Raw genomic sequence first — 22,551 nt, forward strand, 5'->3', positions numbered from 1 at the left:
TATCTACACTGGTCATGACCATAGAATGGAAGATGACAGGATCCCAAAGGATCCCCTACAGGGAGCTGGCTTCAGGCATCAGGCCTGCTGGCAGACCAACTCTGGATTACAAAGATGTATGCAAATGTGACATGAAGACTAGCAACATCAACCCTGCCATGTGGGAATCCCTTACAGATGACTGCAGGTTGTGCATCCATAGCAGTGACCAAAGGGGAATGACCACTGGGAGGAGCGCAGAGAGAAGAGACACCATGATGCATCTAGCACCTGACACCTTCATCTGCCCCAGATACAATATACAGTATATTGTATACCTTACAACAGTTTGACTTCACTCACAAAGGCACACTCTATCAGGGTTGAAGTCAGACACAGGTGAGCAATAAAGGAAACAGATCTCCATTATCTCTTTATTCAAGGAAACAAACACACAACTCGACCTAGTGATCTCAGCAAACTAGTGGTCTTGCCCCTATGGAGCAGTTGCCAGGACTGAAAGTCCCTGTCTTCTACGCCTCTCTAAGGCTCTTCCCAAACAGTCTCAAATTGTGTGTGCATACCTCTGTTGATCCCTCATCATTATTCTGCATGTTCTGGGAGGGGGGGAGAGAAGGGGAGGAGAGCTTGTTGAAGCAGGACAGGAAGATTCCTGGGATTATTCAGCAGCCTCCTGACTCCCCTCCTCTGCTTCAGCTGCAGAATCTGAACTACTCTCTGGCACAGGTTCTCCCTGCTCACTAAACCCTGTTGCCCCTTTGGCGTTTGGCACCTCCTCCCAATCTTCTCCCTTTGTCCTCTCCTTAGTGTACCACCACTGATCTCCTGGCTCTGAGCCTTCCTCCTCCTGGGCTCCCCTTGGGGGGGGTTCCCTGGCGGATGCCTCCCCCCACTCCTCTTCCTCCAGCCAGTCCCTGACACACTCTTCCATTGTCTCCAGAAAGAGACAGATGCTAAGCGACAACAGCAGAACAGCACCTGTGTGCAATCTTTTACGTAGTTGTTTGGAAAGAAGCCCCATGAACACAATCAGGCTCCCTCCCTCCACCCACCCCCACCCCCACCCCCGTACTAAATTTAAGGCTTAAATCCTAAGAAGCACTGCACTGAACTTGCAAGGAAGACTCTACTCTATTTCTCTCTTTCGTGCACAGTTTTCTGCTGCAGCCACTCCTGTGGAACTGCTGCAATGGGCTAAGGCTTCCATGCGGGGTCCCCCTTGCCTCGTCCGCTCTGCCTTTTACGGAAAATCGACGCTTTGAAGCTTTCCCTTTCAGGCGGAACTGTATGCCACCGTCGCTGTTAGCGAGTAAGGCCGGGTTGCTTGAGGCCCCAACCGGAAGTGCCTCGCTTGCTAGTCTCGTAATTTGCTTAAGAGTCTCGCCTCCTGCTCTTGGGAAAGAAGCGCGGTAGTTACATTGGTGATTTGTCAATTTGCAGGTAAAAGGGGAACAAAATATATCAGTGCCGCCACATTTTGTTATAATGTTTTTTGTACACGTCCATAAAAGCCTTCCGTAAGGCTCCTCACTTGGAAGGAAGGACCTGCGAATTGATCTCCCTCCTTCTCCCCGTCTTTAAATAGGAAAGCATTCTTAAGCCCAGCTTCGTTGCCGCGCTTTATTCAGAATTTCTCTCTGACTTCCTCTGTCTGCTGTTCAGCTGCATCGATCGGGCTGCGGAAACTACTCTGTGAAGGTTTAGTTCAAAATGGTTTAGCCTTCTTCCTCCCAACGAATAATGTATTTTTAACTGCAGTCGTTTGCAGCGTAAGGTTTGTACACTAACCTAGAAGTAAATCCCGTTAAACTCATGTGCAGGCATGTGTGAGAGTGCCCTACTGGGCTTGGAATACTATGGGAAAGGAAGTTCCTATTTCTCCTGTTGATTGTATGTGACTCTCTCACTGCTCACAGAGGATAGTATCTTCACAGAAGAAGGTGATGGAATAATTGCCTGAGGCATTTGTGCTTATTCCACTATCATCTATGTACAAGTGCCTGTCGTTGCTACCTGTTTGATCAGAAATGACACAAGAACAAAATAAGTGTGTGTGTGTGTGTGTGTGTGTGTTATAGGAAACAGCTGTATCATACTATTTTCAACTATTTCAGACTATTTTGTGAACTCTCATTGTCTGTGGCTACTTCCTGATTATTTGGAGAAAGGGGATAACATTCTGATCTGCTTGGATCATGACAGGAAGACATTTTTAAAAATGCAAAATAGCATCCATGTGGCACAGATACCTTTTATATGCTTTATTATAGAGGAGCCTTGGCTCTTTTTGTCCTCACCTCCCATTCTACAAATATATTCCTATGCTTTGTTGCCTACGTCAGCTGTCCATTATAATTTTTCCCCTATGTGGGTAATTTGTGAACAGGTCAAGCATGGATAAAAAAGGTGTTGAACTTTTTGAATAAAGCAATATTTTATAGTCTAGTCAGTCTAAAGCTGGCCAAATATCAGTCCTACCACTGCAGATGGTTGGAACCAACACTTCACTTACCGTAGATTCATTTTATTGGGCCTAATCTCCTGTGTAAACATATTTAGGATGAATGCCCCAGGCCACAGATCATGGATCACATGTATTCAGGACAATCACACACAACAAACATACTCTGCATAACTGTTGGGAAGCTATAATTGACAATATCACCATTGCATCGTGTATATAGCTGGGATTAGCAGAAGAAAGATCCAGATCTACTGGTAGCTCTCTGAATGATTTGAGAAGCCACAGAGGGCATTGTTGTATATTGTGAGTTCCATTCCATTCTGCTACTCAAAACAAATTCCTGGGTTTGGAGTTCTTTCATTCTAAGTCTTTTGTGCCAAGCTCCAGTTGGTATATCTCAGGAGTTCAAGTAAAAAACCAGATTCCACACGCTTATAGTCTGTGTACCCTTGGTGTATAGCATATGTGTGACAAACAATGTGTGTAGGAATTGAGTAACACCTGAACATTAGAAGAGCCCTTGTAGTTTGCATTCAGTTCCCCCAGTGGTCAATAAGATGCCCTTTGGAAACCCACAAACAGGACATGAGCATACTAGCACCTTCCTGATTGTGAACTAGCCTGTAGCTTCAGTGTTGGTGAAAAGCAAATCCGGGCAGTTTCAGTACTGCTTGATTTTGTTCAAATGTGGTTAGAATCACAATTATAGAAAGTGAAATGCATTATGCCTTCTTCATTTTCGTGTGTCATATGAGTTCATCATTTATGCTGTGTTTATAATGACCTCTTTAAAAATTACTTCAGCCTAAATGGTAAGTGAGCTTATCCTGAATTTGAGATGATTTCCTTAGTTTGTCTCTTTTTTTCTAGGTTACTACAAGATGAATGAATCACCTGTGTGCTCTGCGAGGACACATGGAATCTCCTGTTGACATTCTGCTGTATAAGCACTGATGAGACTGGAGTGTCCTGTGCTGATAAATTTTCTTAAACCAGACTGCTGGTGTTAGAGACTTGTGGTGTACTTTGGTGGCCTATAAAAAGTTGAGCCTGTTCTCATTCTTGGAAACCATAACCTTCTGGAGCCATGAAAGTTCTTACCAGCTCTTTGTACAGGAAGCTTTTGAGTTTGTTCCCTCATCTTGGGAAGAGTCCTGCCAAAGGCTCCAATCTAAATCCCTGTCACAGACTGCTAAGAAAGTATTTCTGTTATAAGGCAGGTGTGGTAACAGCTGCTGACCTGGTCAACTACTGGCAAGGCGTGTTTGAAGTGAATGATATCCCCGAAGCACAGGCATCTTCCGAATATATTGTTTCTCATGTCCTGGGAGCGAAAACAGTTAAGTGATGTGGGTAAAATGATGGTTGTCTATGCACAGCACTGAAATGAATGTTGGAAGATCTGCCTCATGTCTGATTCACTAGCCAGCAATTCTGTGCTTTAATGCAGTGTTTTTCAACCACTGTTCCGCAGCACACTAGTGTGCCGCGAGATGTTGCCTGGTGTGCCGTGGGAAAAATTGAAAAGTAATTATAAAATACTTTCTTTGTGTTTATTTGATTCCTATTCAAGAGAATTACTTTATATATAGTCAATATAGGCACAGAGTTAATTTTTTTAACATTTTCTAATGGTGGTGTGCCTCGTGATTTTTTTCATGAAACAAGTGTGCCTTTGCCCAAAAAAGGTTGAAAAACACTGCTTTAATGTATCACAAGCTTCTCCAATGAAGTCAATAGTGCTTCTTGTAGACAGAGAGGCTAAGCCCTGACCTCCTTTTAAATAACTGCTCTGCTCTGATCAAGGTTCACCAAGCACATAGGCTGTTTGCAGTAGCATCCAAGTACAGTTTATCCTGTTTACATCATTGATGCTTTTTCTGGATTGCTATTTATATCTGTTTGCCATAGATTGTAATGGCTAAATAATTGCAACTGGAAATAAGTTGTATCACTGTGGATGTTTGGCAGCATGCTATTTGGTCAAAATGTCTGACATTTAAGTTTGCCCCAATTTTCATAAGCCCATAATTTTTGGTTTGAAGTACTACAGGGGACTTAGATTTTTCACCGCTATGCCATCAGAAAGGGAGAGACTGCTCAGAAGACTTTTTACAAGACTGGTAAATGAGCCCACAAAGTTACTAGCCAGCCAAAAAAAAAAAAAGGAATGAATGAATAATTATTAAGCAACCAATAAACAATAGCTAACCTTTCTAGCTTAATAAGAGATTAGTAGCGTGCATTTCCTTGGTGGAAATCCTCTGGTCAGCATGGAAATGTAGGCTAGTAGCCTCTTAGCAGTCTAGTGTATAAACCTGCCTTCCATTAAGTGAACTAAAAAAGCAGGGATGGAGCACTTAGTTCATTCTGTGCCAGCCCGCTTGGTTTCCGTGCTAGTCTTGGTGGAAGGGTCTTTCCTTTCTGCATGGCAAGGCAGAATGGTGGAGGGAAATCACAACACTCCGCCCCTCATCCACCATCCTTGTTCACTTCTGTGCTGGCTACTTAGGATAGGAAGTCTAAAAACCATCCTCTACAGCCCAATTGCTCCTCTGCATGGCTATAGTTGTTAAATGCAAGGCTGCTTTAAAAGGGACAAAATTATGGAGAATGGCCCTAATAGCTATTAAGAACCTTTGTTCATGAGGCAGTATGCCAGTGAAAGGTTGTGGGACTATTTCCTTCATTCCCTGCTTGTTGGTTATCCAGATTAATCAAGTTTAGTGGGTTCTATGGCCTTCCAGAAGTTGATGGATTTCAGCTCTCTTTAGACCCAGCCAGCATGGCCAACGGTCAGGGAAGATGGGAGTTGTAGTCTAGCAACATCTGGAGTGCCACAATTTCTCCATCCAAAATCTAATTGTTCATTGGGAAACAGAATGCTGTTTTAGGTGGACCTTTGGTCTCACCCAGCAAGGCTCTTATCACAGTACCATGGGGTGGGTAGGTGGACTGACCGTCAAGAAAAGCATTTAACCCTCCTGGGTGCTGAGTTCAGTTTTGTGAGCTACCAAAATTTAGTCTAAATGCCTGCAAATAACTTTTCAGTTCCAGAGCTTGACTGCTAGCAGCATCTCTACTCCCCTCTCCGCAAAGCAACAAGAACAGATCCAGCAGCTATGTGCAAAACGGCTACAAAGGTGGGTACTTGGGCTGATATGTTTCACTTTCTCAAGGACTTTGCAGGAAGAAAAACCTGTTCTATTAGGATGCCTGTGGAATGTCAGGCAGCTAAAGTAGTTTTAAAATGAAAATGGGGTCAAGTCCTGTCTTCAGGTTGGAGGGATACGTTTAAATTCATCGTTTTTTTTAATGGGAATTGACCTCAGTTTAGCTTAGAAATATGCACCCTTACATATTACTTAGTAATAAAAAAAATGTGAGAAGTAGGTACTAGTGCTAGAAGTAGCTGCTGAGCTATCGCTACCACTTTGCAGTATAGTAGCAAACATTTAGCCGTCCATTCAGCACTTTAATAAATCATGAGCAAATCCCTTTTTAAATCCATAGGGCCTTTGCAAGAACTGAGCCAGCAGAGAGGTAACAAGCTGGGCTGCTAGGCTTACATAATGCCATTCAACAATTAAGTGGCCTTAAATAATTTAAATAAATGAGACATTTCCAGCAAAGAGATATCCAGGGTAGATGGAGAGTATTTCAGGCTTGGATTGCTGAAATGTGTTCATCTATGGTAGCTGAATCAGTTCTGTAGATTTCTGCCCATAATGACAATTTTGCATGCATTTTAAAGCCACAATTTCTTAAATTATTTGTGAGTTTAGAACAATTAGGGTTAAGAAAATGACAGTACAGTATTGGATAGTGAATCAAATTGCCCACTGTCTCTTTGGTTCTGATTTTATAACAATCTGCATACTAATTAATCCTCCTGTTGAAACAAATAAGCTGTTATTGCTGTGTTAATATGTTTATGCTTTAAAACTTTCGAAAAATACATGTAGCCCCGCTGTTAATATTCCATGTTTTTCACAATATAGAATCTGACAGAAAACTGGACTTCTTTGAATCTGGGGTCTGGTTTATTGTACTCTAACCCCACTATGACAATAATAGCATCTAGCTCTTATGGGTACTGGTTAAAAGTTTTGAAGATGAAGGGCAATAGCCAGGGCTGGCCCAAGACATTTTGAAACCTGAGGTGGACCCCAAAATGGTGCCTCCATTTTGAGGGAATGTCCAAAAGGTGAGGAAGTAAGATTGACAGTGTGATCTGCTGCCCCTGTCAATCCTGCCACATGAGCCAGTTGCTTCACCTTTTCTCATGGGTGGGCCAGCTACAGCAATAGCTGCTGAAAGCTTAGAAATCAATAGACTTTTAAGGTGGGCTGAATCCTTATCTCCACCCACCCACCCACCCTGGTGGGCCATGTTGGACAGTTTTGCCCACCTGTCAATCATCCAATGTCACAGTGATGTCAAGCGACCTGTTTTTGCACAGCACTGCACAGAGCCCTGACGATCAGCTGATTTCTGACACTTGCACATAGTGCTTCTCAAAGCACTTTGCAGGTGTCACCAATCAATTGATTGGCAGTGGCTGGAAACCCCCTTTTGGCTCAGTCACATTTTTACTTGTGCCCCCCCCCCAACCTGATGTCCTATATGAGGTCTAGAACAGCGTGTAGAGAACCTTGGCTCCACAGGTCAGATCCTTATCAGGATCAGACTTGCGGGCCTCATTTGACAGGTGAGCAAAACCACCCACCTATAAAATCGCACAAGGCTCCTTCCCCCACCCCAGGCAACAGCAGCGCTCACACACAACTCCCTGCTCCTCTCTGAGCCTCAGAAAACCAGAGGTGCAAACAGGAATGCTGGGCTGCTTAAATTGAGCAGGTGTTAACCCCCGCTCATCAGTTCTTGAGTAGGGTTTAAATCCTGCTCCCTTGGCTGTGAAAATCTCTTCCCTGCTGGGAACAGGTGTGCACAGTCAGTGCAGGATTTAGCTCTGTCCTCCTGCCCACCAGCTGATGTCACCAAGGACATCAGCTGATGCGTGGGTAAGGTATGGTTTAGGGGAAATGGCCTTGTGGGCCAAGCTGGACCCCCACGCAGGCCAAGACTGGCCCACAAGCTGCAGCTTCCCCATCCCTGGTCTAGGGTATGTGGGTGTGGTTTGGCCAAAATGGCCTTGTGGCTTGGAGGTTCCCCACCACTGCTAGAGAGAAGCAACCACCTCAATAATAGGGGCGGTTGCCTGGCTGTTGCTCCTGAGGCCTTCTCCACCTTCCCAGGCCATTTGTCTCTTGTTGTGAGCTATGTATGCCACACAGCCTACCCTGGGACCTTAACTAGCCTGCTCCCTCAGGTGCAGTAGAGGATGAGAGAAAGTAGAGCTTTTTGATCTCAAACAACTTCCCCATTTCTTTCTGTGTCTTTTTACATTGTATGCCTCAGTTTGAAAGTTGATTTTTCGGCTGCTGCACTTCATCTTTGATTATGGAAATATATGTGCTTTGACCCGGCCACCACTAGAGGCTGTATTTGCACAGTTCATGAAACTTTTCAACGCAAACCTGTGTGTTTGCTTACTCAAACGTAAGCCCCATTGAGTCCAGCGGGATCTACTCCTGTGTAGGATTGCAGTCCTTATATAGGTCGCCATAGTCCATACTTGACCATTATGGTTTGTTGCATGTTGGGCTTAGGAGATCTGTCTGTCTCCTCTGCTGTTTTCCTCTGCTATTCTTGTCTACTTTCTGGTAGAAACAGTGACACGGTACCAGACCAGATGCATTTTCCACCTGATGTGCAAGTTTTGGAGTGCAATTGCATTCTGAAGTTTAGTGCTTTCTTTTTAAATAAATATTTTAAGTTTGATGCTTTTTATAGCTGTAAGGCAAGACTTGCTGTTCAGCTGTGCTGTGGGTATTATCTGCATTGTGTAGGAATTAATGAGTTCTTTTATGAATACTCGGGACAGAGGAAAGTATTAGAGAGCTTCAGCTTCCTTAAAAATCCAACAACCTACAAATATCTTTGCAGAGGAGTGGGGTGGAGGAAACCTATGGAGAAAATGGAAGGTGAAACTTGTGTGGGGTTACTAAGAATTCAGCGTTCTTGTATTCATGGGAAATAGCACTGTGTGCATGTGTTAATCATGTGTGATTGGATTTAGCCCACTGTGCTCACTGCTGGGCCTTCCCCCTTCTAGAATGTGGCCCCTGACAGCTTTCCACTGGAGTAGTGTGGCCCTCTGCCCAGAAAAGGTTCCCCACCCATGAGTTATGCTTCTGTTCCATAGCAAGGCACTTCTGGAAACACGGGAGATATACAGCATGTACAGCCTACTCTGAACCTGTGCTTCCTTTCCATGCTAGAGTGTTTTAGCCATCTAGCTATTAATGTTTTTTTCCAACCATGTATGCAAAGCAGCTAGTGATATTATAATTTATTGACTACATTTGTATCGCACATTTTCTTCAGTGAGCTCAAGGTCATTTACATAGCTCTCCCTGCTATTTTATCTGCAGAACAATCCTGTGTGGTAGGTTAGGCTGAGACAGTTGCTGGCCTAATGTCACCCATTGAGCTTCATGGCTGAGTGGGGATTTGACCCGTGTCTCCTCAATTGCAGTTAAAGTAACCACTGTAACACAAACACATATTTTTGCTGGCATTTGCTACCACCAGATGTGGCATGGTTATCTGAACTGAGTATCACCTGCCTCTTTAGGCATCTCCGGTCTTTTGAAAGCATTTTCTAATCTCCTCCGGATTCTCCACATCTTTGTCCTTAACCTTTAAATTGGTGATAGTATTCAGTTTCTGTCTCTTCTTTAACTGCCAAGCGAGCATTCTCCCGCATTTATTTGCCGAATCAAAGGTTCTTTGCCTCATCAACTTAATTTTCCATTCAATTTCTTGATTTAAAATCTTTGCATATTGGGACTGCAAGATCTTTATTTCTTTCTGAATATGTTGGTTTTTTGGATGCCCTCTTAATTTCTTCTCTTTTTCTCTTATTTGGTCCAATAAGTTTTCCTTTTCAAGATTTTGTTGCTTCTTCTTTTTAGCTTTTTCCCTTATGAGGGGTTCCTGGTTGTTCTTGGACCACCTGTTACAAGAGAATGAGGGGGGGGGGGAGAGAGAGAAGTGGGTAGCATGGGTTTTTCTTTTAGTGGTCCAGCTTCAGAAGCTGAAAGACAATGCGGCCTTCTAAGCTTTTCTTTTTCTTTTTTCCCTATAAGAAAAGATTGCAGAATTTAAAAATGCACACAATTGAGTTTAGGTACACATCAGATCTGTTAAGCAATGCGGATACCTTTAAAACAAGTGGGAATTCGCAATGCCTTTCGACCATGAAGAATGATTTAACTGCCAGAGTGTGTGTTGCCTGTCTAATAAAGATGCCAGTAGATTTCTTATCTACATTTCTTGGATCTGTATGTACCTGAAAGCTAAAATATATAACCTTGTTGGATTCTAAATTAAACATGCTGGATCCTTATCGTGACCCTAGTAAGAGTGTGTATTGAGAGATAAAGGGGGTGGGGAGTGAGAATAGTACCTTGGTTAGTTTATGATTCCTCAGAGTAGAATGTGTGGCTTGCTTTTTGTGGGGAGATGGCAAGAATACCTGACCGAGAAGCTTATGGTAACATGACAGCTGCCTGGCCTTCCTGTAGTACAGGGATGAGGAGACTGCCCTTCTAGATGTTGCACTCCAGCTTCCAGGAGTGGCCGACAAGGGAGGGGCAGCAACACACACCTGGTCATTAGCGTGGCTGCAGCTTAGCAGGAGGGATATGGTGGGGAGTTGTGAGAGAGCCAGGAGGGCATGGTGGGAGACAGATTTCCCATCCATACCGTAGCCTTACAAGCCTGATTGTCATATTTTAGCTTTATACTAAGCACTGTCAGGAATGACAGAATTTAGAGAAAGGAATCAGAGTTCTAGAATAAGTTCCGTCTTGTTGGATGGAATCTACCACGTGATATGCCAGTGGTGACTTTTTCTGATGCGTAGAACTGGTGATTCAACGCCCACGAAAGGAAGTGTAGCAAAGTGTAGCAATGCTTGGTTGCATCAGTTTGCTTGAAGTGGTTATTAAGGGACTTTCTATCCAGAATTAGGAATGTTTGCATTGCTCAGTGAATGTCGGCGGAGAGAACTGAACCTGAGCTGCAGGAAAGGGCAACCAAAGCACTCAAGGGTGTGGAACCAGCTCCCCTGTAAGGAAAGGCTGCAAAGTTTGGGGGTTTGTGTGGGGATCAACAGGGAACATACCAAGAGGGGACATGATAGAAGTGCCAAATTATGCACAGTGTGAAAAAAATAGGCCATCTCTCATAATACTAGAACCCGAGATAATCCAGTGAAGCCAAATGTTGGGAGATTCAGTAAAGACAAAGGGAAGCGCTTCTTCGTGCAGCACAATACTGTGGAGTTAGCTTCACCGGATGTAGTGTTGGCCACCAACTTTGAATGGCTTCAAAAGGAGATTAGACAAATTCAGGGGAGATAAGGCTATCCGTGGCTACTAGTCATGATGGCTATGTTACTTCCAGTGGATGAGACTTCTGAATTCCAGATGTGGGGAGCACAAAGAGGTCACTGCTGTCACACTCGTGTCCTGCTTGCAGGCTTTCCACAGGCATCTAGTTGACCACTGTAGGAAACAGAGTGCTGGGTTAGATAGGTGTTTGCTCTAATCCAGGAGGGCTCTTACACTCTCATCTGGCTCCTGGTCAGTAGCTTGCAGAGTGGCAGATAGTCTGTCATGGAAAACGGGTGGTATCAGTTTTAGCTTCAGTAGTACAATGCTTCAAACTTCACATTTTGGAACATTTGGAATCTCTCTGTCATAGGACTGAATGTTCTTTTTCCTTCCCACTCCACCCGTTAGGGAAGGTACTGCCTGTCCAGTTGTTTGTGCTTTGGAAGAGGGTGGTATATTTGAGCGTGATGATGAGATACTGTAAGTAACTAGATTCTTGGCCAAGTGCACAGTGTAATTCACGCCCTCTGTTCCAGGATGCCAGTGCAATATGTTCTGGGTGAGTGGGATTTCCAGGATCTGACACTCAAGATGAAACCTCCAGTCTTCATTCCTCGACCAGAGACAGAGGCAAGTGATCACAAGGGACAAATTTCTGCAGTGTTGCATTGCTACACACATACGCCCACCTCCACTTGAAGGAAGCACAATATTAGGCAGCCATAAGGACATTCCTTCCCCTGCCTCCTTTCTCATGGGTGGTCTTTGCTGCCTGGCCAGTGGGAGAGGTGAGCACCATCATAAGCACAGTCTTTGCTGAGGTGCATATTTTTACCTTGGTCGGTTGCAGCAAATCTCAGATAGAAATTTTTTAGAATTTATGTAGTTGATTTGCATGCAGACACACAATGGCAAAGTATGTATGCAATGACCCAGCTCACGTGTAATGTTAAGCCAGACCATGAATGTCCAGGCTGCTCTAGACAAGATCATGACCACTTTGCTTTCTCCAGTCTTGCTTTGGCTGCTGTGAGCTAAGACATGGTTTGGCTTAAAGTGTTGTCCAAACCCTGGTTCATAGTTTGTCTTGCTCCAGACAAACCATGAGCTGTAAATCAAGAACAAACCTTGGCTGCAGCTTGTGTGTTAAAACTGGAGTGAAACAAGCAGCCCCTCCCCTCCCACTGATCTTCCATTCAAGATTGCAGCCACTACGGTTATTTTTGGGTTGTGCTTAATTTAAAAAAAAATAGAAGGGGGTGGGAGGTTGGAAATGCATGTGACTGAGCATCACATGTGATTTTGGCCTGATATTCATGCTCCTTTTCCAAACTGACATTCCTCTGCTCCAACAGTGGAATAGAAAGTAGGGCAGGACAATTTCAGCAGTAACTTGGCACAGCCTAATTAAGAATTGCAAAGTCAGAGTCCCTTCCCTGCTAACCTCCAACCCTTCAGGACTTCAGTGTCCAGTGATCTTTACATATGTGGTGGTCTTTACATATGTAAAGATGGTGCTCTTCTAATAGTCTTCAATTGTGAAATTTTGCTTTTTGTTTCAAAAATGTATATAGCTCTTTTGAGGTATAAGCTACCTCTGAAACAATATAAAAGCAAAACAACATTGTTGGGTAGAGCTTAAACAGAGAGGTTAGAGGACTAAAGAACGAAAACTTGGGTGTATGAAAGAGGCAGCATATGCCCCTAAAGTCCAAATTATTTCTCAATTTTGCCTAACCATGAGGCAGATTATATTCTAGAAGCAAAGGTACCAGGGATCACAAAATATGGTGTGAGCCATTCAAGAAGGTGGGGGTTTCATCTCATAATTTTCTGGCTCCTCTTTAGTTATCTTCTGTATTCTACTCAGCTCTATCAAAGTGGTTTCTAATGTGCTTTTTTCTCTTCTGATTGTTCCTTTTGCATTTTGCTGTTCCTTAAAATCACAAGACCTAGAAACCTGAAGTTCAACATGTGGAAAGTTCAATGAAGTTTCCAAGGTTCTGTGTCCTCAGGATTGGAAGTTGAAGTTTATTAATTAGACAAAATGAATGCCCATGTCCCATATAAAAGCAGGAATTGCTTTTAACTTTGGGGTCCTTTGCATAGATATCTACAATTCTAACAAATCCCAGCTTCAAAGTATCTGTTAATATTTTGGGTGCCAAATCCTTCTGTGCCAAATGGAACTTACAAGATAGTGGATGGCCCAACACAAGTCTATCTGGTGATAATTGCTGTTTTCTATGCTGTGTTGTCACTATCTTCATGCAATATCGCTCCCCTCAATCATTAAACAAATGCCTGCTGTGTGTGATGCAAGTGTTGATAGTAAACACAAGAGTGTGTTGCTTATTCTGCCCATATGCTTGCATGATCAATGTTTGCCCGTGCCAGCCTAGTTTGCAATTCAATGCTGTGTTTGAGTGAACCATTGACTAAGTGGTAACCTCTGTACTTTACAAATACGTTGTTGTTTTTGCTTTTTTTATGTGACCTCCTTTTCAAGCCCAAACGCTGTCAAACTTCTTCCCTGATCTTTCTCTATGCTAAAGCACATAAACGCTGGTTTGGCCTGATCTGAACTTGTGGAGTTTGTCAGTGTTTCTCAACTGGCTGCACAGTTTGTAAGGGGTAATATCTGATCTGCTTGCCAGTAATTCACATTAAGCCCCTTGGGACTTAGGAACTGCAGTTTGAAGGCATCATTTTAGAACCAGATTGTGTAGAACGGCTGAAGGTCTTCCTTCCCATCTAGCAGTATGGGATTGATGCCAGTTGACCTGCCAGGAATATTTCACAGATTAACGAGAACACCTGGAATTTGGCAGAAGTTGGGGCTGCCAAATTTAGAGAGACTTGGGGAGGGGATGTAACTTGCTAACAAAAAACAGCAGCTGCGTAAATGATCATGGTGGAGGAGAGAATAAATAAATAGGGAAGTGTTTACTCCAAAATAACTACATGCGAGATTCAGAATTTAAAAAGAGCAGTGTCACCATCACAGAGCTGCTTCTACTCTCAACACAATTGGTTGTTGCATCACCTCTTTATTTTCTGTGTTGTCCTCTCATCACAGCATGATTAGTTGCTGACCAAACCATCAGTTTTTGAACTCTTGGACTTTGTTATCTTTGCAGGTTGCCAAGCACCAAAGCAATAACACAGATCTAAATTCGGAAGGCAGAGCAAATCCATGTCCATCTGCTTTTGCATCATTTTCTATTCTGCTGCTTCTAGACGTAGTGCAAGCTATCAGCAGGGAAGTCTTCAATTGAAATCTTGCCTCAGCTGTAGCTGCATGTAGCCTCAGCCCTCCACCCCCCTAGCAATATCTAATTTAGTCTACCTTCTAGGAACATTGTGAGGCTTCATCAGAAAAACTTTGAACACTTTAAATTTAAAAATAAATGTTGTTGTTTTGTAGTTGTTGTTAAGAATCCTTGCACTCATGCATTTGCTGGTGCTTTAGATGCGCAGGTCTGGTGGAAAGAATGTCCACATCTTTCTCACAATAACCACATGGATTTAAGGTCAAATTAGAAGATGGATACTTAGAATGGAGGGAGAGTGTGTGTTCAAGCAGTGAGATAATGCTGTATGAATGTGTGACTTCCTGTAATTGCCAGCATTTCATTTATACATATAAACCTGTTGCTCAGGCTGTGTACTTGACCAATTTCTTTAAGCAAAGATCATGGGCTACAAGGTCATTATGTAGCATTTGAAAACAACAGGATTTCCCTTGCAGGTACTTACCCAGGGATTTCATTTGAACTCCAGATGATGAAAGAATTGCATTTCTAGTTTCCAGATTACCACAAGGATCATATAGCATATTTTGGGTGCCCAGGTAGCTGAGTTTTCATCTATGAAATACTTAGAAAACTTACTTATTAATACTTGAGTGATGTTTGGCCATTTGCCACAAACTAAGGGGAGGGGGCAAACCCATTTGTTCAGTGCCTGCCACAATACAGATCTCCCTCTGTCTATGTGTGGGTATGTGCATGTGTGTAAATAATGTTTTACTTGAGCGGGGGGGGGGGGGAGAATTGGAATCTTGTGTGCTTCCCATGCCTGTTGTCTTTGTCCATGGAGGCGTCTGGTTGACTGTACAAAATGTTGGGCCAGATGGACCTTTGACCTAAACCAGCAGGGCTCTTCTTTGTTTTGCTTTGGGTATCTGAAGAAGTTTGGAAATAAGCATGCAATTTTATACACGGCTACTAAGAAGTCAGTCCTACTGATTTCAGTGGGACTTGCTTTGTAGTGACTGTGCCCAGGATTACAGCCTTCATATGATTAGATTTTAGGTGGAGAATACACTCCCAACATTTTGTTGCAGTTTCGCTTGCGTAATCTTATATTGTTGAATCCTTTTATTTTCACAAATGTTTTTTAACACATGGTCCGGGCAAATAAAAAAAAATCAGAAGTAATTTTCTGTGGGAGAAGACATGTACAGTATATGTTTTGAATCTATGAGCTAAATTAAGCTTTGCTTTTTATATTTCTAGGATTTTCTGCAGCACACGCTATCCAACTGTCTTCTGTTTACGGGTTTTTGTTAAGCCACCAGAGGGCAGTCATGTTTTAAGCTGTCAAACAGCTCTTATCTTAACAAATCTCCCTTCTTGTAACTTGAATCCATTGGTCCAGTTCCTACCTTCCGGAGCAGAAGAAAACAACTCCTGCTCTTCCTTGCCCTGTATCTTGTGCGTGAACTGAAGGACGCTTTCTGTAGGGATTGCCAGGATAAGAGGTGACTCCGTGTCCTGCAGTGTCTTCTTCTATCAGCAAGTGTTTATGTTGGAGATGCCATTGCAACCAGAGCACTGTGGTGGCATACAGTGACTTAGTTCACACATCACATGTTTAAACCATAGTTTTAAACCCACTCTGGTTTAATCTGAACAAGCAGCATGTTAGTGCACACTGCCAAAAACTATCAATGGCTGCTGTCCACAATTGTTATGTGCTACCTCCGCTGCTGCAGGCAGTACGCCTCTGAATACCAGTTGCTGAGAATCATGCATGGGGAGAGCGCGGTTGCACTCGGATTGTACTTGTGAGCTTCACATAGGCAGCTGGTGAGAACAAGGTGCTGGAGTAGATGGGCCATTAGCCTGGTCCAGATGGACTCTACTTATGTTCTTAATATGGGATAGACTGCCCTACTTTTTCACTTGAAAAAGGCAACCAGAATGATCAATTAATGGAGAATAGTCATTACGGCTGCACTGCCATCAGGGTCAGACACAGGCCACACCTCTCAGTACCAGTGGCTAGAGATCCACAAGTGTGGGGAATGCTGTTACACTTGGGTGTGGCTTGCAAGCTCTGGAGCATCTGGTTGGCTGCTGTGGGAACAGGATGCTGGGGGCCTTTGGCCTGATCCAGTAGGGCTTTTCTTATATTCTTATCTCGGCTAGAACCCTGGGGTCATCTAATGTAGCTGAATGTTGGAAAATTTAGAGCAGACAAAATGAAGGACTTCTTTGCACAGCACTATTGCACTTAAAGTGCCCCGGCACACTGTTTCCCACTAAGCATTGGGCTACACAGAGGAAACCCATTAGAACACAACAGATATGGGTCCGTTAAGTCTGTAGATTTCAATGAGTCTTCTCTGAGTATGACTTTAGCTGGATACAACCTAAATGCCTTCTCCTCACATGAAAGAAATTCATAGGTTTTTTCCCCCCTGAATAACTTTTCTTTGAATTTAAAAGGCTCGAATCTATGCCCTTCCAGAGATCAGTATTCTGCCATTAATAGCAGGCACCAGCAGTAGCGCTGAATTGGCTCTGTCAGTGGCAGTGGAGGCTTCTCCATTAGGGTAAACAGGGAACTGATCCACCAACCTCAATTGCCCCCACCTACCTGCTTTCTTATAGCCAGTAGGGGGTGGCACTGGCTCTCAGCTTCCTCCTCTTTAGTCCTAGGGTTGCCTTTGTATAACTCATCAGACATCCAAACTAGAATTAGTTGGCATGGTCGGTCGGTCATAGGCTCTGGCTCCACCTACCCTTAGCCTTCCTGATTTCTGCCCTGCCCATCCCAATGGGCACTAGCCACCACTGGGCAATGTGCCCACACTGCCTCAACCTTGCCGCTGCCGCTTACCCATCCCAGTAAGCAGTGGTGCCAGCTCCATGGCTCTTCCCCATCAACCATTCCTAGCTGTGTATAGCTATGTCTTGGGAACTGCTATCAGTTTTCATTCCTGTAGTCCTGTTTTGGACCTGTCCTGTTTCTGTGTCGGTCCCGTTCTGCACCATAACATACTATGGAACGAATTCATTTCATTGCTTTCTGGCCAAACTATTTTACTTCTGGAGTTTGCAGGGAAGTAACATCCCTTTCACCACACGTATGCATGATTTTTTGCATCTCTCATGTTCCTCCTTACTACTTTTCTGAGCTAAAAAGTCCCAAATGTTGTGGCCTTTCCTAATGGGGGAATTCTTACAGCAGCGAAGGTACTTCCTAATGCAACTCTTCTTTCTCAGTAAAGATTGCATGGCTATTCTGTCACTTCTTGTTTCTTACAATGGTGTCTTAAGAGTTTAGGATGTTAGCTTTGCATCATAACATCCTGTACGTGCCAGAGAACCCAGAGACTTCCTTTTTTCATCTTACCTTTTACCCAGCTATAAGAGAGCTAGGAGGTATTGATTTTGTGTGTGACAGCTGGCCCCTGCCTCACAGTAACTGGGAAGCAAATTGGAATATGGGGAAACACTTTAGTGAATGAATGAAATGAAACCATACCAGAGCTCATGCTATATTGACCCCCTGAGCAGCAGAGTTAAGGGGCATGATGAAATAAGTTTGCATTATCTCATTGCACTCCACTTTGTCAATAATTTAGTCAGGGAAAATAATGTTTTCGTGTATGTTGTCATACAGTGCCAACATACTACCGGTACTTGCAAAAATTTCAGAATGCATGACATCTGGAGACACTTAGATTGTATGTTCAGGTGAGGTGATCATCCCTTACAAAACTCCCAGAATTAACTTTCTGGGGGAAATGTTTTCCAGATTAGAAACTTGTACTTCCAGGAATGTATCTTCTGGTGAAGGCACCCACAGAGTTCATGGAACTAAGAGAGTCTGCTCCAGCCTTCTTGCCTTCAGCATTGTTCCTATATTCTACTTTGAATATTCATATGCCATTGTTCCACTAAAAGCAAGTTACACAGCGGTGCACGCACATACATGTTTACCACAACTAAAAATATAAAACTAAAACTATAGACATGTTTATATAAGGCAGTAAAATATTTTGTGCATCAGCACAATAATCAACAAAATAGCTAGTAAAACATAATCATCACCTGCTATTTTAATGGCCTACTAAACCCTTAACAATACAAGAATAGACAAACACAGATCCGTGGCTAAAGAAGGGAAGAAAAGTGGAAACCTTGCACTAGCTAGAAGAGACAGTAAAAAAGGGGCAAGAGTTAACTGTGTAACCTAAGAGTAGAAAAGACTAAAGAAATCAAATTGAATCAGCCAGGGAAGTAAATGGAAATGAGGAGATGATGACTGATTTTATATATATACATATACTGTGGCTGTCATATTCTAGTTATTCTGATTCATATGGCCTGCCTTGCACATTACAAAATTTGTTTCCTGATTATGCGAATCTAGATTTCAGTTGGAAAAGTGTAAAGCAACCCCTTTCTCCTTCACAGTAACTGCCTTTTCCACTTCAGAGTGTCCTTTCCAATGCTTCTTTAAAGGTAAAGGGACCCCTGACTGTTAGGTCCAGTCACGGACAACTCTGGGGTTGCGGTGCTCATCTCGCTTTTACTGGCCGAGGGAGCCGGTGTACAGTTTCCAGGTCGTGTGGCCAGCATGACTAAGCCGCTTCTGGCGAACAAGAGCAGCGCACAGAGATGCCTTTTACCTTCCTGCCAGAGCAGTACCTATTTATCTACTGGTACTTGTACTTTGACGTGCTTTCGAACTGCTAGGTTGGCAGGAGAATGCTTCTTTAGAGGAAGGAAATTGATCACTGGGCTTTTCTTACATATTCTTCCACATACTGAATAGTTTTAACCAAGGAGGTTTATCTGAAAGAGGTAGGGCCCTGCTGGTCACAAGCAATTTTGAGCCTTAAAGGCTTTGAGGGCCCAAACCAGCACTTTGAATATGTTGATAATAAATTGTTGATGATAGATAGATAGATAGATAGATAGATAGATAAAAACAATACCTAATTGGAAAGTGTGCCTGGAAACAAACAAGAAGCTAGTACAGATATTTTAACAGTGGTATTTCCAAATTGCCGCAGCTCCATAGCTGCCGTGTTCTGAATTGGTTCTGCAAAGGCATCCCCCACATAAAACAAATTACTTCTGTCTAACTTGGATATACTCTCCAATCTCCCCTCCCCTTTCACTCACTTTAGACTTAATATTATGTTTTAGGCATTGCAGTCTGTTTTTCTTCTATATGCAACTCTTCTGTTCAAGGGAAAATGAACTGCTTTTTAAAGAAATTGCTCCTGAAGGAGCGTCTCCACCCCCATTGTTCAGCCCGGACACTGAGGTCCAACGCCGAGGGCCTTCTGGCGGTTCCCTCACTGCGAGAAGTGAGGCTACAGGGAAGCAGGCAGAGGGCCTTCTCGGTGGTGGTGCCTGCCTTGTGGAACACCATCCCACCAGATGTCAAGGAAATAAATAACTACCTGACTTTTAGAAGACATCTGAAGGCAGCCCTGTTTAGGGAAGTTTTTTATATTTTATCATTTTTTATTATTACTGATATTCTGCTGGGAGCAGCCCAGAGTGGCTGGGGAAACCCATCCAGATGGGTGGGCTATAACTAATATTATTATTATTATTTATTATTATTGCATCATCCTGCCCCGTTCCCCTTACAGCATTTTATGCTGTTGTTTCTCTTGATCATCGTTTAAAGCCAATGAAAACCAAGTAGTCCTCTTTTTTTGGTTTCTCTCTCTCTCTCCCCCCCCCCCCGCCCTTCCCTCAATGTCTCTCCCAGTGATAGTTCAATATATACCAGAGCAAAGCTGTTGAAAAAGCTGGTGCTGTTGTTTTCAAGGCCGGAAGGGAGGGAGAGAGGTTTCATTTTGAAATGCTTTTGCTCAACCTCCAGTTCTAGGAAAGAGGTACTAAAATCCTCAAACTGCTTTTTGTAGCCTGTGCCAGTGACTCAGACTGGCAGGGTGTCTAGCATGTGGGATGTGCTCATAGTGAATGACTAGTAGGTAGTGATCTTAAGCAGTTACGTGCGTTGTGATATTCCTATAGGTCGAGCCTGTTACCACCACGCTGATGACTCATCTATCCAGTTGCTGCGGGGTATACATGAAACTAGGTCAGATGCCTCTTCAGTGTTTTAGCATGCCATGTGGAAAAGGCTGCAGACAACATGGAAGAAACTGGGACCAATGTGCTACCGATTCCTCTAACCTCATAATTTTATCACAAGGAATCTGATCCTCTGTAGCTGCATCATTAGGCTACGTCCAGACCATTGCTCCCCATTTCCCCATTTTTCCCTTTGCTGTTCTGGTTCTAATCTTGGAACATTTTGCCCTACACTAGCTCCTTGTTCTCCTGGGATTACCAGCATAGTTTTATTTGTAGTAGTAGTAGTAGTAGTAGTAGTAGTAGTAGTAGTATTTCTTGATAAATGCTGCATCTCTGACATTGTTCCATATGCACCCTGGTAGAAATACGATGCAGTCTGCTTTTTAAAAAAAAAAAATGTGGGAGGGGAGCCTTTAATGGAGACAGTGAGATTTCTGAGATAATGATGCAGCAAGATTTAGCTCCGCCTAGAAGAAATTATAATTCAGAATTACTGATATGCCAGGGTGCATAGATATAGTGGTTCAAATTCAAGATGGGGTGTGTGTGTTTGTGTTTGTGTGTATACCAGCAACTGATATTCAGAGGAAGGGCCTAAGAGCAAAGGTAGGACATGGTCATTGTGGCTGGTAGCTGTTGATAGCCTTGTGCCCCATGAATTTCGGAGCCATCACTGCCTCCTATGGGAGCAAGTTCCATAGTTTAACTATGTTCCACGCGAAGAAGTACTTTCTTTGGTATGTCCTGAATTCCTCCAACATTCAGCTTCATTGGACATCCACAAGTTCTAGAGTCCTGTTTGCATTTACCTGGTTGGAAGTCCCACTAAATTCAGCGCAATGTGAATCAAAATACCCTGCACGCTGCATGGGAAATCCAATTAAACCCACTCTCTTATATACCCATAAATTAATGGCATTCACCAGTCCATTGGTTAAGGATGAAACTAGGTGTGGTGATGGCAGGCCTGGCTCTATGTCGATCATATATAAGCCAACCAAAGAGCCAACTGATTAGGAAAGCCTCTGGGAGCACAAACTATTGGGGGGGGTTAAGACACGGGTAGGGCTAATGAGAAAGATCTAGAAGGCTTCTTTCCCCCTGTGTTCCTTTTTCTCCCACCCCTTTTTTACTGGGCACGGATCCAGGTTTGCATGGATCTGCCTCTGTTTATATGAAATTTTGATCCTTAAGGCTGTAAACTAACAAGGAAAAGGGCAGAAGCAGGGCCCTTCCTTATGTAACAGTTATATAAACACCACCGTGAATATACGGTAAGCTCCTGTATTGTATGCTCATGTTATACGTCTCAGCATTCCATCCTGGTGCTTGACGTTTTTCCTGAAGTGCTGAGGCCTTTCTATGAACAACACACATTGCTGCAAAGTACCAGAAGGCCAGCATGTTCAAGGGTGCTTTTGCTGACAAAGCTTTCTAAGTATGGGTACAAACTTCACCTGCAAATTCGTGGAAGTTCCCTTTTTATGACCGCTGCCAGCAGCACAATTCCCATCTCTTAGTTGAAAAGGAGAGAGCAAAACAAATGAAAGTAGAGAGTACTAGAGACCTGTGTTTCCTGAGTTCCTGTGCAATCTCCAGCCTTCCGGTGGGAGCTCTAAGAATATTCTGTGTGTGAGCTGCTGGGGGAGGGGGGGGGAGGTGGAAACTCTCCTACACCAGAATTACTAATCCTTTCCTTTTCATCACTACAGCTTTGCATTTGTGAGAATGTAGCCCAGGATGAGTTTCTTGCTGCATACTGTCTCTGCCCCCCTCTCCCCTTGCTTTATAATCCATTCTCACTTTTAGATTAGGAAAATTAATTTAATTCTGGAATGCATATGAACATAGCCTCGGGCATTGAGGGCCTCCTAGAATGGCCTTCACCAACCTGGTGCCCTCTAGATGTTTTGGACAAGGTGGGGCTGGTGGGAGCTGTAGTCCAAGAGCATTCATAGAATTGAGCAACCTGTAGGCTAAGAGTCCTATGCTGAGCCCCCACCCAGCACCATCCCTCCCCTTTCCCCATGTCAGTGTGAATATCTCTAGTTATCCACCCCCTGAGGGTAAATGTTTTGTAGCAAACCCTGAAGGACTCCTCTGCCCCAATTTCTACATTTCATTACCAGTTTTCAACATCCTAATAGTTCCCGCAGCAACCAGCCATGCTGCAAACACGTTTCTAGTGGGGAGAAACTGGAAGAGACAGATGCGTTTCCTTCTAGGCTTCTGTAGCCTCAGATGTACTATTATGACCCACTTT

At 43.4% G+C, this 22,551-nt stretch overlaps 1 protein-coding gene across 1 annotated transcript in view; it reads left to right on the forward strand.

Annotated features, from left to right (window-relative positions):
* The first annotated feature begins 1,327 nt into the window (after window positions 1-1,327).
* Window positions 1,328-22,551, forward strand: part of HEMK1 (HemK methyltransferase family member 1) — a 46,176-nt gene continuing 24,952 nt past the window's right edge. Inside the window, 4 exon segments of the mRNA XM_033140622.1 lie at window positions 1,328-1,440; window positions 3,335-3,803; window positions 5,516-5,607; window positions 11,466-11,559. Of these exon segments, the coding sequence (XP_032996513.1) occupies window positions 3,552-3,803; window positions 5,516-5,607; window positions 11,466-11,559 (438 nt within the window). The 5' untranslated portion in view covers window positions 1,328-1,440; window positions 3,335-3,551.

The sequence above is a fragment of the Lacerta agilis genome, chromosome 2 (assembly GCF_009819535.1).
Source record: "Lacerta agilis isolate rLacAgi1 chromosome 2, rLacAgi1.pri, whole genome shotgun sequence".
Classification (NCBI taxonomy): Eukaryota; Metazoa; Chordata; class Lepidosauria; order Squamata; family Lacertidae; genus Lacerta; species Lacerta agilis.